The 17371-nt window shown below is 45.3% G+C and overlaps 1 protein-coding gene across 4 annotated transcripts in view; it reads left to right on the top strand.

Annotated features, from left to right (window-relative positions):
- Positions 1-17371, top strand: part of ENOX1 (ecto-NOX disulfide-thiol exchanger 1) — a 281652-nt gene that overhangs the window by 251085 nt on the left and 13196 nt on the right. For 3 of the 4 annotated variants that reach the window (XM_065902210.1, XM_065902209.1, XM_065902212.1), the window contains one exon: positions 10277-10362. In XM_065902210.1, the coding sequence (XP_065758282.1) occupies positions 10277-10362 (86 nt within the window). Of the gene's footprint in view, positions 1-10276; positions 10363-12551; positions 12818-17371 lie in introns of those variants that run through there. The other variant, XM_065902211.1, reaches the window with a different exon arrangement.

Genomic DNA, 17371 nt, shown 5'->3' with positions numbered 1-17371 from the left:
CTCAACCAAAGAAGCTAGGCCCCTTGGAAACCACTTTAGTATTTTGATTTCTGGAATCAATCAATTCTTGTGAAGACAGGTTGGCATATAATTGAACCTAATAGAATTACATTTTTATGGAAGTTTGGGAGGGTAGCATTTTATATCTCAAAACTATGTAGTAACCACACATTAGGTCAGCTTGACATTGCCCAGTGTCTATGCCAGAACTCCTGGTTCATTTCACATGTGCCCTACATGTTGGATTTGGCATGCATTGAATTCATGTGGGGGAGAATGCGTCAGTACTTTTGGTTTAGAACCAAAGCTTTGGAGCTATGTTCAGTTGGAAACCCCTGGCTATTGTTAGGATGGAGAATGAATCAACATTTTTTATTGATAAGCAGATAGCTCTGAGGGGATGTTGACAGGCTAACTCTGTATCACTGCATCTTCTCCTGCTTTTTCATTAATTCTAACACAATAGATTTCCATTCCCAGCACCCCATCAGTGGTAGTCATCATTGTAAATCCTACCCAAATATAGCCCAAACCTCCTCAACAACTCTGTTTATGAAGTTGCTGTTCAAAACTTCTCCATACCCCTGAGAACCATCCTCACATTCTTAATGATCAGGCGGGCCCCTCTGATGATCACTGTGGCCCCTCTGTAGGTCACGACACACATATTGTGTGTAACCAAGATGACTGTTCACATCAAGCCCCACCCCACCTACCATGACCAGCAATCCCATCGCTCTCACTGTTTAACCCACCTGCTCACAGCCAGTCTGCATCTGAATTGGAATGTTCCCCCTAACACATGAGTATTAGAAAGCAGATGAAAGAACTATAGATAAAAACACTTAAAGAAGGTTGAATGGCAAATTTTGGTGTTTTTAGTGAATAGAGTTAAGGCTTTGTTTAGGCTGCACCTGAGAAAAGTAATCTAGGGAGTGTGTTCTTATCTGAAAGCTACTGACCATAAAGAATGAGTCATTGACCTAAATCTTGTTTCCATGACTCAAATGTCCATATCAATAAACCAACAAACTTTTGTCAAGAGCCTACACAAAAATTACCAGGCTTCATTGTGGAAAAGGGCTTTCCCTGGTGGCTTAGAGGGTAAAGAATCTGCCTGCAATGCAGGAGACCTGGGTTCCATCCCTGGGTTGGGAAGATATCCTGGAGAAGGGAATGGCAACCCACTCCAGGATTCTTGCCTGAAAAAGTCCATGGACAGGGGAGCCTAGTGGGCTACAGTCCATGGGATCATGAAGAGTCAGACACAACTGAGCAACTAACACTTCATATTGTGGAAAAGAGTCATCTGAACAGCCTGTTCAATAGGCAGAGACTTTGTCCTCATGGGCAGAGGCTCAGTTTATTGTGAGACTAACATCTGAGGTGATACGGAAGCAGGCACCTCTGGGTCTGCTTCAGGAACTAGTGGCCTACCATGGGCCAAGACGCGTGCTGGCTGATGGTGCTGATGAGACGACCTCTCCCCTCCAGACCTTTATAGACTAACGAGAAAGAAAGTGGTGACGATGAAAGTCAAGTCAGAAACACAGCCAAGGAGCTACTTCTGCTGCAGATGCCTTTGTGGATGAAAGGACAGTTGAGAGCGACCTACAGGATGGAGAGAGTTCCTCTGGATAGATGGGGAGTTTCCAAGGCCATTTCAGATACACGGAACAACTTACCCAAAGACCCAAGTGCGGTCTCAGCAGTTTAGTTAAAAATAAGACAGAAAGACATATGTACTATCGATGCTACATATAAAACAGATAACTAATGAGATTATATTGTACAGTGTGAAAAGTGTTACTCACTCAGTCGTGTCCAACTCTTTGTGACCCTGTGGACTGTAGCCCGCCAGGCTCCTCTGTCCATGGAATTCTCCAGGCAAGAATACTGGAGTGGGCTGCCGTTCCCTTCTCCTGGGGATCTTCCCGACCCAGGGCTCAAACCCGGGTCTCCTGCATTGCAGGCAGATTCTTGACTGTCGAAGCCACACCTGCAATAATATTGTACAGCATAAGAAATTCTCCTTAGTGCGCTTTGGTGACCTGAATGGAAAGGAAGTCCAGAAAGGAGGGATGTATGCATACGTGGGGCTGATTCATTTTGCTGTGCCGCAGAAACACAACATTGTAAAGCGACTGCACTCCAATAAAAGTTAATTTTAAAATTGAGGGAGAAAGACACATTTTTAAAAAGCTGTACAAGATCCGGTATTACAGTCAACAAATAAGTGGGAAAACCTGCTTTTTGGACAATTAAAGGTTTTTAAAATCCCAGGGCGCTGAGAAACATTAGACCAAACCACAGAAGTGTTTCATCAGTCTTCTGCCACCCACTCCCAGTCTTGCTTTTCTCCACTTCTCATGAATGCTTTGTCACTCTGCAGCCGCCCACAGGCAACTGCTCCCAGTGGCTTAGGGGGAGACCCGGATTTCACATTTCCCTCCCCTGGTTAGGCCTCTACTGATTTCCAGCAAGATATGACCATGGCTAAGGACAGCTACTCTTCTGCAGAGCTAAGCCTTCTGGAGACAGATCTAAAAGAACATTGCAGCAATTTACGTCAGTGTTCTGCCTATGTTTTCCTCTAGTTTTATTGTACCCAGTCTTACATTTAGTCTTTAATCCATCTTGAGTTTATTATTGTGTATGATGCTGGAGAATGTTCTAATTTCATCCTTTTACATGTAGGTGTTCCAGTTTTCCCAGCATCTCTTGTTAAAGAGACTGTCTTTATTCCATTGTATAGTCCTGTCTGTTTTGTTGCAGATTAGGTGGCCATGAGTATGTGGGTTTCTTTCTGGGCTTTCTATTCTGTCCCATTGATCTATATGTTTGTTTTGGTGCCAGTATCAATACAATTTTAAAACATAGGATTCCATAAGAGGAAAAGAAATCCATATATTATGTTGAGGTATGTTCCCTTTGTACCCACTTTCTAGAGTTTTTATCATGAATGGATATTGAATTTTATCAAAAGCTTTTCCTGCATCTCTTGAGATGATCATATGGTTTATAGTCTTTGTTAATGTGGTATATCACATTGATTGATTTTCAGATACTGAAATCTCCTTATATCCCTGCGATTAATCCCACTTGATCATGGTGTATGATACTTTTGATGTACTGTTAGAGTTGGTTTGCTAGTATTTTGTTGAGAATTTTTGTATCTGTGCTCATGAATGATACTGGCCTGTAGTTTTCTTATCTTATAGTATCTTTGTCTGGTTTTGGTATTAGAGTGATTGTGACTTCATAGAATGAGTTTGAAAGTGTTAGGTCCTCTGCAGTTTTTTTTTTTTTTTTAATAGTTTCAGAAGGCTAACTGTTAACTCTTCTCTAAATGGTAGAATTCACCTGTGAATCCATCTGGCCTGGACTTTTGTTTGATGGGAGTTTAATTCTGACTCAATTACAATACTGGTAATTGATCTGTTAACATTTTCTATTTCTCCCTGGTTCAGTCTTGGGAAATAGTACTTTTAGTTCTAAGAATTTGTCCATTTCTTCTAGGTTTTCCATTTTATTGGTATATATAGCTGCGCATAGTAGTCTCTTATGATCCTTTGTATTTATGTGGTGAAGGCTGTAACTTTTCCTCTCTCATATCTTATTTTATTGACTTGCACCCTCTTTTTTTCTTGGTGAGTCTGGCTCATGGTTTATCAGTTTTGTTTATCTTTTCAAAGAGCCAGCTTTTTGTTGTTGCTGTTTTTAAGTCTCTATTTCATTTATTTCTGCTCTGATCTTTATGATTTCTTTCCTTCTACCAACTTTGGGTTTTGTTTATTATTCTTGCTCTAGCTGCTTTAGACGTAAGTTTAGGTTATTTGAGATTTTTTTGTTTCCTAAAGTAAGCTTGTATCACTATAAAATTCCCTCTTAGAACTGTTTTTGCTGCATCCCATAGGTTTTGGGGCATCGTGTTTTCATTTTCATTTGTCTCCAGGTTTTCTTTTTAAATTTCTTCTGTGATTTCTTCAGTATTCCAGTGGTTGGTGCAAATGCTTCCATTTTTCCCTTTTTGTCTGTTCACTGTACAGCCGCTTGAATGAAATTTTTAAAACATGATTCAGTTCACATCATGTCCCTGCTTAGAACCTTCCATTAGTTTGCTGCTGTATTGAGCTCAATCCAGCCTTCTTAAGCCGGGGCCCTGTGTGATCTGGCGCCGCCACCTACCTCTGAATGCACGCTATGTCGCTCCCCAGCCACGCTTGTTCCTGCCACCTCATTTCCACCCCAGGCCCTTTGCACTTGCTGTTGCCTCTCCCTGAGTCATCTCCCCCCACCCCGGCTCACTGTGGCTGACCGCTTCTCATCTGACCCTCAGGCAGGTTTCACCTTCATTGAGCGTCTATGTGAAGCGGCCCTCCACCAAGCTTGGGGCCACTCCCAGTTCTGTCCCATCACCTGTTTTGTTTTCTGTGCTCTGTCCACCATGTGAAAGTGTCTCCTTTTTTTGTTCTATTTTACTTTTGGCTGTGCTGGGTCTTTGCTGCTGCACGTGGACCCGTTGCCGCGAGCAGCTCTCCAGTTGCGGTGCGCAGGCTCCTCTCTGTGCTGGCTTCTCTGGGCTGCGGAGCACAGGCTCTAGCATGCAGGGGCTTCCGGAGTCGTGGCTCACGGGCTTAGCCGCTCCGAGGCACATGGAATCTTTCCGGACCAGGGATTGAACTCATGTCCCCTGCACTGGCAGGCAGATTCCCAAGCACTGGCCCACCAAGAAAGTCCTCTTTTTATTTTTAATCTTTGTGCCTATCATCTGTGTTGCTTACCTAGAAAATTAGTTCTCCAAGAGCAGGAACCTTGTCTGTCTGTGCGATGTGATACGCCCTAGGACCTGGTACCCAAATGCTACTAAGGAAATGAATCCATACAAATCTATTGAAATTCTGCTCCCTTGGTCCTAGTGAGGTCTGAAATCAAGAATGGGCTAGATGACTTTGATGGGAAAAGCTGAAAATGCTTTGATGCGCTTGTTTAAATGTGTCTTCCTGGTGAGGGATTTGCCACAGGTGTATAGAACTGGCTTGTTTTTCTTTATAAACTAGGCCCTGAGCTGTGCTGAAAACCCAAGAGTACTGACATCCTCCTCTGTTCCTTTATTTTCTTAAATTAGCTACTTACAGTTGTATTTTCCACTGTTGGGAAACCCAGTCTTAAACATGGAGACCTTGCTTCTCCATGGATCAAACCAAGACTAGCTGTTGAATCTATTCCTTTGGAGATCCATCAGTTCAGTAATGGCTGAGTGCTCTACCCTCAGTTCCTCGTGTTCCTTTTACCAAGGCTTTACGGTCTTTATGGTCTTCCAGAGAACCATAAATAGTTTCCATTCCTGGGTTTATAGATTAGATTTTGAGTTACACTTATCGTTTTTTTTTTTTCCAGTCTCAGGAAATCTCCCACTTCCTTTAAAGGAGGACTTCCTAGGTGATGGTAGTGGTAAAGAACCCACCTGCCAATGCAGAAGACATAAGAGAGAGGGGTTCTATCCCTGGGTGGGGAAGATCCCCATGGCAGTCCACTCCAGTATTCTTTCCTGGAGAATCCCCATGGACAGAGGAGCCTGGTGGGCTACAGTCCATAGGGTCACAGTCAGACATGACTAAAGCAATGTAGCAAGAAGCTTTAGTTGATTATTTAGAAAGCTCCCCTAAAATGAACTGATCCAGAACCAGGGCCTGGAAACTACATTTTCTTAGGTGGCATGACTGATGCTTCTGTCAATGCTGCTGGGATGGGCAGGGGAGGAGGGAGGAGGAGAGGGTGCAGTACTGCCAGAGATGATGACTCATGTTTCCCATTTCTGCTGTGTCTCTAGCAATACTGAATAACTCGATTCCCATCCATAGGAAAAGCTTGGAGAACCTTTATTTAACTTCCTGCTTTGGCCCCACAGATATCTAATGACAACTGCTTAAACTTTTATAAAGAAAAGCTAGTGGCTTGTTAATATCAGCTACCACTAAGATGGTTCTAAATACTCTCCTAGGGAAAAAGACTCATGTCTGGATTAGGGTTTCTAATCTGACTTTAGAGAAATATCTAAAAATCACATGAGCATTTTCCCCTTAGCTTTATGAGCAAAATAGTTTCAGTAAGAAGTTCCTGCACCCAAAATACCCAGGTTACTCTCTTGAATCCGTAAGAGCATGAGTAACAGGCAGGAATCACTGATGAATAGTACTTCAAAGTTATCTGGTTTATAATATCATTGGTGAGTACTGGTACCAATTTTTAAGGTTCTTATTTCCCCTCATTTATCAATAACAGAACAGTAGAAATGTTAAAGAAGTATACTAGCTATTCTCAGTTCTACAGGATAAATTCATTCAATGTACATTTGACGCTGGGACAGATAGAGGGCAAGAGGAGAAGGGGGTGACAGAGGATGAGATGGCTGAATGGCATCATCAACTCAATGGACGTGAGTCTGAGCAAACTCTAGGAGACGGTGAAGGACAGGGAAGCCTGGAGTGTTGCAGTTCACAGGGTCACAAAGAGCCAGACATGACGTAACCACTGAACAACAACGTTTTTTTAATTTCTTTGGCTGCCCCAGGTCTTTTAGTTGTAGCATGCAAGATCTTCGATCTTTGAGGCAGCACACTCGATCTAGTTCCCTGAGCAGGGATGGAACCTGGGTCCCCTGCATTGGGAGTTTGCAGTCTCAACCACTGCACCACCAGGAAGGCCCCTCAACATACATTTATTGTAACTGCATACTATATTCCTGCTGCTGAACCTGAACACACAAATACTGTCCAAGGGCAAAGTTCCTTGGGGGTAGAGACCCGAGATTAGGAGGTGAGGGACTGTAAGTCGTGAGGGATGCCAGCATCACAGAGGCAAGAAAAGCAGCCACTCCAGGTCCTCCCATCTCCGGTATCCCTAAATTTCCTCCATCATATCTTCATCTCTTTAGGCCAAGAGTTGTCAGTCACTCCCCCTTGGCCCCACCCCACTCTCTTCTAAACCATACCATCCATCCTGTTGGGGGCATTTAACTTCATGGCACACCCCCCAAGGGTATTCACAGGAGAAGCTGGGTTATCCAGGAGATGCTGATGATTCTTTGTCCCTTAGGGATATTAACGTGAAAAATGTTGTTTTCTCTATTTGCTGGAGCCCCTGCGATACCTGTAAGACTGCTCAAGCCCATCCACCTTCTGAGATGCCCCCGTGTCCCACGGGAAGCTCACAGTCCTATCACCCACAGGCTGCAGTGCCACACTGCTCCCCGTCTGAGCCCCACCATCTCCCCTGAGCTCGGCCCACAGCAATGCCGGATCCGTAGGTCTGCTGCCTAAGTGGATGTCCCACCAGGGAAAGGAATGCCTGTCCCCCTCTTGCAGAACCCCTTCTGTCTCTCCACGCTGCTCTCTTGAGGTGCCTCCTTCCTCCCTGGGAGCATCCCGTTTGAGAGGAGAAGCAAAGAGCTTCTCACTAGTAACACCCTCGCCTTCCCACAAAGCCAGCACTGACTGCCCCTCCCTTCCCTGCCCTCCGCCTTTACCCCTTACAAGGGGCAGTGGTCTGCCTGCCGTTTGTCGGAGGTTCTCTGTGGAAAGCAGTGGACATAGAACCACTGGTCCTCAGCCTGGGACAGCAGAGAAGCACCACTCACCATCCTGAAATAGAAACAATTCCCCATGGGAATTCTGCCCCTTCTCTCCCACCTAAGGAATACAAATAAAAGTAGTATTTTTTTTTAAGGCTTCTAATTTACTGTCTGAGTAAATCATTCACAACATTCACATTCATCTATACTTTAACTCTTACTGGTAACAGACTGACTGACAGTGCCACCTCACCAGATTTGAGAATTTCAGGCACAGGGAAATTATTCAAACACAAATTAGCAAATGAGGTGGTATGAGAGCAACAAAACAGTCCCACTTAACTATATTAAAAATGGCTGTGAATCCGCAGCGACATGGGTGGCCCTAGAGACTGTCACACTAAGGGAAATCAGTCGGACAGAAGGAGAAATATCGTATGACATCCCTTACATGTGGCATCTAAAAAGAAATGATACAAATGAACGTACAACACAGAAAGAGACTCACTTACTTAAAGAATGAACTTACGGTTGCCTGTACACACTGCTACATGTAAAATGGATAATCAGCGAGGACCGCTGTAGAGCACATGGAACTCTGCTCAGTATTATGTGGCAGCCTGGATGGGAGGGAACTTAGGGGGAGAATGGATACATGTATATATAGATGGCTGGATCCCTTTGCTGTTCACCAGAAACTGTCACAACATTTTTAATCAGCTGAACCCAATACAAAATAAAAAAATTTTTTTAAAATGGCTGTTTGCCACTTTGATTAAAACTACCATTGCTACCTGCTATCTGAAACCACTTGGTGGCATTTCAGAGGGCTCCAAGAAGCTCTAGTCCTTTATGTCTCAGCACAGAAAGAATTCAGCAAGAGGCAACGTGATGGATAAGAAGTGATTCATTAGAATGCTTCCCATGCGAGGCTTACAAACAGGTGGGCAACAGGTTGCAAGCCCCAGGAACTCAGAGGGCTACATGAGAAGTAGGGAGCAGGAAAGGACTACCTCCGTCCTCATTCTTGAGTAGACATTATGCTTCCATCATCAGTTCCTCCTCCATGTTGGTAGAGAAGGGAGACGTTTCCTTGTCCCTCGTGATCGAAGAAGGTACCGTCATGGCAGTATGGAAAAATTATTTCTGGTCTCAGTACAATGAGGATCTTTCACTTTGAAATGACACCTTTCCATAAATTATTTTCTAGGTGTGCAGAGAACATAGATGTCCTAGAGGTCGTTAATTTATAAGGGTCTCCCAGACTTCTTCCTTTACCTACAATCCCCTAGTGGGATTAACTATTTAATCAACTATTCTGTCCCTTTACTCCATCCCTAACTTATCATCACCATTATTTCAGAGAAGGACATTTTAAGAAAAAAAAAAAGAACAACCTAATATCAGAATAAAACAGTAGCTCTATGTATTTCAGGGAAAAGGTCAATCTCTGAAAACTTAGCTTTATGGAAAAGTGTTTCTATGTTCCTCATTTCACTGTCCAAGAAAACACACATTAAAGTTTTCCGAGGACAGGTCTTAAGAGTACTTGTGTAAACCTCTCGGTTCTCTGTTCTCAGCCTAAGGATAAACTGGGAATTTTTTCTTTAAAAACTGACACTCATCCAGAGCATTCCAAGCGTCTCATGGGAGCTCAGGGGGCCATGAGATCCTTTCCCAGGGCAGCCCCAGGACACCCTGCAGTTGATTCAATGACCAAGCGCAGTGTTGCCTACCAGTGTGGGTCTTCCCTTGACCTTTGGCTTTCTAGCACCAAAGCGTCACAATAAACAGAACATCAGGGGGCTCATCCTCAAATGTGATTCATCTCAAAGCCTGTTTCAAAGAGAAGCCAAAAATGTCAGTCTGAACACGTTTCTTAACAAACAGGAGCGTACAGCCTATGGAGTCAACGTTCTCGTTTCACTGTTTTGATTTTGGATGTAGGAGCGGGGAGGGTAGGAGGGTGATGCTTTTCCTTCAGCCCTAACACTGACATTCAGCTTTTCATTTGTCAGTACAATGTTGACAGTTGAGTTTCACGATGGAAAAAGCCCTCTGATTTATAATCAGACTCCAGCCAAACCATCCATTGCCAGGCCTTTTAAAATGATCTTGTAAATTACAGCAGAGAGGGGAGAGCGGGCTGGCTCTCTTGAAACAACAGCAACAGCCAGGGGGAAATAGCAGAGGATTTGTGCTTCCTTCAGTGGTAGTGAGGGAAAAGAGGGACTAAATATTTCCTGTAACTAGCAGAGGTAATTACCAGGGGAGCTGGAGGCAGCGTGCTCTCTGACACAGCCACAGGAGCCATTTTCATATTGGTAAGTCCACTGAGAGGAAGAAAGGGGAAGAAGGGGATCACTTGATCCTTCCAATAACCACAATTTTATATTGGTAAATCAAGCATAAAATTGGTAGTTGAAATGCTGCCAGAAACCTCTGTTTGGAAACACCTTTATTCATCTGTGTATTTTCTGTCTCGCTTTTCTAACTACTGTCATTCTGGGAGACAGTGTTCTGTTGGCCACGTTACTATTACTGTCTTCAAAACGGGCTATTACTGAATGCTTGCCGAGCGCTGATACAAGTGGCAAGACCACGACTCGGCCCTGACAAAACTGTCACTGGGGTCAGATGACAATATTCACCTGAGATTTTTACTTGCCTCTCAATAACATCCTTTTGCCTTCTTCATTTCAGGCATCATATCCACGTTTCTTCACGTCCATCCTTTCGGAGCCAATATAGAATATCTCTGGTCGTACATGCAGCAGCTGGACTCCAAGGTAAGTCCTTTTTCTCAACTGGCATTGCGAAAACTTAGGACGTTGGTTGCTGGCTGCAGGTTGAACCTGTGTGATCTGTGTTAGGGATATAATAGAGGATGGAGGTCTGTCTGTACTTCTCCACAAGAACTCAGTTTTTGGCAGAGAATGTCTTCTTTCCCTTGCTTTTGTCCCTGTAGAAAGAAAAGCAGTTATTGAAAATGACACTGACTTTCAGCAGACATCAAATGACTTTGAGCAGCACATGAGGGATTTGAAAGTGCAATTTGGTTGAAAGTCCCCACAACAAGGGAGATACAAGGTCAGGACGGCTAATGGGGCATTATCCTTCGGCCGTGTCCTCCCAGAACTCTATGCTAAGGGCTCAACACAATAGAGGAAAATCACCTCAAATAACATAAAGATCTGATACAACTCTCAAGAAAACTGTGTTAGTGGTGATATTTAGCATCATTCCCCAAATGGAAAAGAAATGACTACAAAAGTTCTTCTCAGCTATGCGCCTCGAGAGGCACACCCAGGTCAGGTCGTCATTCCTCTCTTCTCAGAGGCTAGTTTTCCTCCTCTGCAGATCAGCTGCACTCCTAGCCCATGGAGGCATTTGTGTGCCAAAAAAGAAGGGACAAAAAGCTCAATGTATGTATCAGATCCCGGTGAATGGTGAGAGGGGCCTCTGTCGAAATAAGTTCAGTTCGGTTGCTCAGTCGTGTCCGTCTCTTTGTGACCCCATGGACTGCAGCAGGTCAGGCTTCCCTGTCCATCACCAACTCCCAGTGTTTACTCAAACTCATGTGCCTTGAGTTAGTGATGCCGTCCATCATTCTCTGTTGTACCCTTCTCCTCCTGTCTTCAATCTTTCCCAGCATCAGGGTCTTTTCCAATGAGTCAGTTCTTTGCATCAGGTGGCCAAAGTATTGGAGTTTCAGCTTCAGCAACAGTCCTTCCAATGAATATTCAGGACTGATTTCCTTTAGGATGGACTGGTTGGATCTCCTTGTAGTCCAGGGGACTCTCAAGAGTCTTCTCCAACACCACAGTTCAAAAGCATCAATTCTTTGGCACTCAGCTTTCTTTATAGTCCAACTGTCACATCCACACATGACTACTGGAAAAGCCATAGCTTTGACTAGAGAGACCTTTGTTGGCAAAGTAATGTTTCTGCTTTTTAATATGCTGTCTAGGTTGGTCCTAACTTTTCTTCCAAGGAGTAAGCGTCTTTTAATTTCATGGCTGCAGTCACCATCTGCAGTGATTTTGGAGTGATTTATTCACTGTCAAAATAAAGCGGTGGCATTAACCAGGACTGCCTCAGGCAGCCTGGAAGGGACAGGGACGTTGGGCCTGGCACTGGGCGGCCTGCTAAGTGTCCTGCTAGAACGGCCAGTGGAAATAAGCCTGTCTTACGCTGAGGGCAGCAAGGCTCATGGGGTGTACAGGACCGGGCCCACGGCCTGCAGCTCTCTGACCTCAGTACACGTCAGTCACCCTGACTCTTCGATGGTCAGGATCGACTGTAGGGCTGCACTGTCATCTTGTCTTGATGCAGATTATCTAACCACTGCACAGTCCCACAAATGCTCGACCTTTCTCATGGGCCTTACACTTCACCTTCGAGAGAAATCAGCTGGAACAAAAAGTAGTTTGCAGTCGTAGAGATCCACGCCCTCCTGTGTCTCCCGCAGCTGGGGACAGAGTGGACCGTCCCTGTGGAAGGAGGGGATTGTAAGGGTCTTTCTGTAGCTTTGGCCGTGCTGGGTCTTCACCGCTGCATGAGCTTTCTCTAGCTGGCGGCAAGTGGGGGCCACTCTCCGCTGCCGTGTTGTCTTCTCCCTGTCGGAGCTCCTCTTACTGCAGAGCGTGGGCTCTCGGGTGCATGGGCTTCCGGGCTCTAGAGCACAGGCTCAGTAGTTATGGCACACGGGCTTAGCTGCTCTGCAGCATTCGGGATCTCCCAGATCCAGAGCTCAAACTCACATCTGCGCTGGCAGGTGGATTCTTTACCACTGAGCCACCAGGGAAGCCTGGTGATTGGAAGCGTCTGGATATTCAGAATCATAGCCCTGGTCTCCCCTCACTTGGATGGGGTTGGGCTCGAGGTACAGAAAACACTCCTGTGAATTCAGAAGAGAGGAGGAGGAGCAATACAACGTTCCTTTGTTGAAAGCAGCCTTTTTGCTTTCCTTCTCCAGTGACATCCTTCCTAACATCACCACTGCCTTTGTCTGGAGGAGGAAATGAAACACCGCCGGCACCAGTGTTCTTGGCATAGCATGAGCCCTCAAGAAATGGTTCCTGTTGTTGCTATTATCCTTCCCTCGGACTGCTGACATTTCTCTCCTTCCCTTTCCAGATAAAGCCCAAGCGGGAAGCCTTTTGGGAAGGCAGTGGTCGTTTCACTAGGAGCCCACTTGTTAGCCGTGTAATCATGGCAGGGCGCTGGTCCCCTCTGCCCCGTCCGGCAGGTCGGCGCGTGCGCCCGTGAGGCGTGTGTGAGCATGCGCGGGACGTCCAGGTGTAGTCACCTATGTGGCGGCCGGCAGCTCAGGAGTTCTTGTTCGAGCTCGCCCTCAAGGCAGGGTCCATCGCCCCCTTGCTCAGCTGAGATCTGTGCGGTCTTCTCCGTGAGGAGAGAATTCATACACCTGGTCTCTGGCCCTTGGACGGTGGACTTTTCCAGAAGGGATTGCGTCAAGGGGAATTCCATTTCCTCTCAGACATAGTTTCATTTTAGAAGACAGCGTTACCCTCACAGAGAAAACATGGCATCTCCTCCAGACAGCCCTCCATCTCCTGGCTCAAATGCTCAGTGGAACTGTCAGATTCTTTCCTCATGCCTGAGGTAAAAAGCATATATATATATACACACACATATATATATATATAAACATGTATTTATAAATATAAAATACATATTATAGAAATATTTGTATATAAATATTAAATAGACAAATATATACATAGATATTACAATATATAAATATAAATATTAAAATATAAAATATACATAAACATAAAACAAAATATACATAAATATAAACAAAATATAAGTAAATATAAAACATATTTATATATAAAATTTATATATATATTTTTTTTTTCTTTTTTAAGTGTTCTAACTAAAACTCCTGGGTGCCAGGGACTGGACCAAATATATTCTTTCTAACCCAGTGAGGCTGAGAGGATTTTTAAGACTTTTAATCCAGAGGGCAGGTTACGGCTCTCCTGGAATCCCACAGCCTCAGAGATCTCAGCTGAAAGGAAAACGACAAGCAGTTTGTCTTCTAAGTGTCCTCCAGGGCCCTGTCGCCACATCTGCTACCAGGAGGCTCAGGACCCTGCAGGGCCGCCGCCCCGCTGCTGACGTTCCCCGGCACAGCACCCTGGTTACTCCTGTTAGTTAATCCTGGTTAGTTCCTGGCACCCGCTCTTGTTAATCAGGATAAGCCAAGTGTCACGGTCCCCACCACCCCACCCCACCCCCCCCAGAGTTTTGGTGAATGTTGCATTGAGATGGGGAATTCAGCCTGGCTTCCGCAGCTCAGGATGTTTGCTGACTCTGGTGAGAGGGCTTCTACTTTTTACTACTTGTTCATTTGGTTGTTTATCTGGCTGCACTGGGTCTTAGCTGCAGCACACGGGATCTTCGCCGCATCGTGCAGAATCTCTCTCTGGCAGCACGTGGACCCTCTAGTTGTGGCATTTGGGCTCAGAAGTTGCAGCACGTGGGTTTAGTTGCTCTGTGGCATGTGGGATCTTAATTCCCTGAGCAGGGATTGAACCTGAGTCCCCTGCATGACAAGGTGAATTTTTTAACCACTGGACCACCAAGGGAAGTCCTGAGAAAGCTTTGTAGAAATTCCACTTAGCACAGTATGGTTTCCTTGAGATCAGACAGAGTCCCTATCACCACTGCTGTTGTTAACATAACATTTCGATTCTGCCTTGCCCTGTTTTGATGGACTTTCCTGGTGGCTCAGATGGTAAAGAAGGCACTTGCAATAATGCAAGATATCTGGATTAGATCCTTAGGTCAGGAAGATCCCCAGAGAAGGAAATGGTAACTCACTCCAATATTCTTGCCTGGAGAATCCCATGGATGGAGGAGCCTGGCGGGCTACAATCCATGGGGTCACAAAGAGTCAGACATGACTGAGTGACTCAGCACACACATGCTGACAGGAACAAGGAAAGCAACTTCCATCTAGCCTGTAGCAGAGCTGTTTTTCTTAGGAGTTCCCTGAAGACCACAGATGAGGATGTGAATGGTCAGAAATGGAAGGAGAGACAGGAATTAATTTAAGTTAGGATGGGCATGTATACTGCACATGGGTCCCTAAAACTGTGTATTCCCAAATAGTCCATTTTCCAGTTAAATACTGTTTCTACTGCATTTTTTTCCCTTTCCTGCCTCTTCTAAACCACTCACTCTCATTTGCTCAGCTCTCTTGTGTCACAAACCTATGACCAAGTCAGAAAGATGCATTCAGAGGAAGACAGGGTGGTTGGGGGGAGATGACTTCCTGAAGCTTTACTGAGTCAAAACTCATGCCCTGGGCACAGGCAGGTAAGCTCTTCCAAACAGGCAACACTATCTTGAAAATGCTTTCTGATCAATACCTAGAATGTCTCACATCAGCCCAGAACCTTTTGAGCTCACTGGCTCCATCCTAAGCCTTGCAGAAGTCACATCTGAGCATCAGCAGATGAATATTTTCTGTCTAACAGTGAAGAGGGGGGAGACCTCTGATCTTCCCCCAATACTGTTTAAGAGATTCAGACCCAGTTCTCCATGTGTCTCTGGCTCCCCACCTACATAGCAGAAGCCTCTTCCTAAGACTCACAAAGCAAAAGATTTGATTCTGAAACCAGATATAATGGGGCCACGGAGGCTAGTTTTTTTAGAAAGAGCTGCCATTTGGGACATGACACCATGTTTGGTAGCAGACTTGGGTGCTCATGACATGTTCCTTTCCCACCAGAGGGGCAAACCATTTGCATCTGTGTACTAGAAGCATTCCTGTGAAATAGATAAAATATCTTGTCAGTTCCAAGGAGGTGCAAAATAGACCTTAATTGGAGAGCATTCTTCCCCAGATGATAGCTAGGCAGTAAGGTTGGAGAAAATGTTCCAAATAGTGTTTGTGAGATTGCCCACCTGAATAATCTTTTTTTTCTTTTTTCTTTTTTTCAATGTGGACCATTTTTAGAGTCTTTATTGAAAATTGTTGCAGCATTGCTTCTGTTTTATGTTTTGGGTATTTTTTTGGCTGCAAAGCACGTGGACTCTCAGGTGGTTCAGATATAAAGAATCTGCTTGCAGTGCAGGAGACCTGGGTTCAATCCCTGGGTTGGGAAGAGCCCCTGGAGGAGGGCGTGGCAGCTCACTCCAGTAGTATTGCCTGGGGAATCCCATGGACAGAGGAGCCTCGCGGGCTACTGTCCTTGGGGTCGCAAAGAGTCGGACACGACTCAGCAACTGACCCTTTCACGTGGGATCTTAACTCCCCAACCAGGGATCGAACCCACCACCCCCTGCACTGGAAGGTGAAGTCTTCACCACTGGGCCACCGGGGAAGCCCCCATACCTGAATAATCTTTAATATTATGTACATTCTGGTGTTCTCCTGCGTAGCCGCCTGTCACAGTATGTGAATGAATGAATGAGTGTTCTGTTGCTTAGACAGGCTCTCATGAATCTGTTTTCCAGACGTCACAGTGCCTCTGGAAAGCATGTGGCATAGGAAGCTTTGGAGGTAAGGAGACTTCCATCTGGCCGCGTGAAAAGCAGAAAGGAAGCGGCTCGTTCACAGCAAGAGATAACTGACGAGGATACCAGGGACCCAGTGACTGGTTAAGTCACTGCTTTTTTACAAGATGTGTTTTCTACAGATGAGGCAGAACGGGGAGTGGCCAGGGCACAAAAGAAACCCAAGGAAGGACGCTGCTCTCAAAAAGCTTGTAGTCTAAATGAGGAAATGGTGTATTTATGAAGGAACTTGAGAGTCAGAGGTGAACTAATGAGGTGCTGCGTAGGGCGGGCAGACAGGGAGCTCAAAAGGAGTTGGAGAAGGGCAAAGTGCGTGCGGATCCTGACCACCAGGGGCGCCCGCGAGTCCGTGCTCGTTGTCATGGTTTCCTCTGGGCGCATCTTTCCCCTTTGTCCCCTCTTTCCTCTCTGCGTTTCCCACCAGATCTTTGCTCTTCTCCTTCTGGTTCTTTCCTTCTGTTTATCTTCTTCCTGCTTTCTTGTGCTTTTCCTCGCACTGCCTCGCCTTCCTCCCTGGTCCTCTGCCTTCCAGCCCTTCCCTTCTCTTTCCCCCAGGTCCTCACTTCCGTTTATCTTCTTTCCCTTTTTCCTTCTCTTGACTCTCCGGCCTTGACAAAGCCTATGTGGGTGTCTCTTCAGTCCCCCCAAAAGAAAACCCCTTCTCCACTGGCCTCCCTTGGCTGACTGATATGGGACACGGAGCCAACCACCCCTGATGATAAAATTTATTTATGCCTTCCTGTGTCGATGTATACATGTGCTTAGTGGCCTGGCAAGGAGGCAGTGGGCTTGAACCAGAGTCAGCAAACCAGAAAATAAAGCAAGTACATCTTACAAATGACCTCTGCCTCTCACAAATCACCACCACACAAGTCCCTTGGTTACAAAGCCTTTATTCCTTCTCATCCTTTCTTTTCTTTCAAATTAGAGCAAATCAACCCTTTCTCAAAGAGTAAACGTTAGAAAATTTTAAACGGGAGTGAGGGGAGTCACTGATAACATCGAAGAATAAAAAGACACACAGACCCCCAGTTTCCTGGAATAAAAGCCAGCTGAGTAAGAGGAAGTAAAAGCATCATATTTATGATGACCCTCCCCAGTTGCCAGAGCACCAACACGTGGTGTATGGGAAAATGAGATTTCACAGTCACAGCACGTTTCTGACCTATATCATAATGCCGCACGGGATTCTCTTAGCCTTGTGTATCTGTTTGCCTCATAGTATCCTTGTGAGAAAGCAAA

This window comes from Muntiacus reevesi, chromosome 11 (genome assembly GCF_963930625.1).
Source record: "Muntiacus reevesi chromosome 11, mMunRee1.1, whole genome shotgun sequence".
In the NCBI taxonomy this organism is placed as follows: domain Eukaryota; kingdom Metazoa; phylum Chordata; class Mammalia; order Artiodactyla; family Cervidae; genus Muntiacus; species Muntiacus reevesi.
Note: the sequence above shows the minus strand (reverse complement) of the source record. Positions and strands in the feature narration are given on the sequence as shown.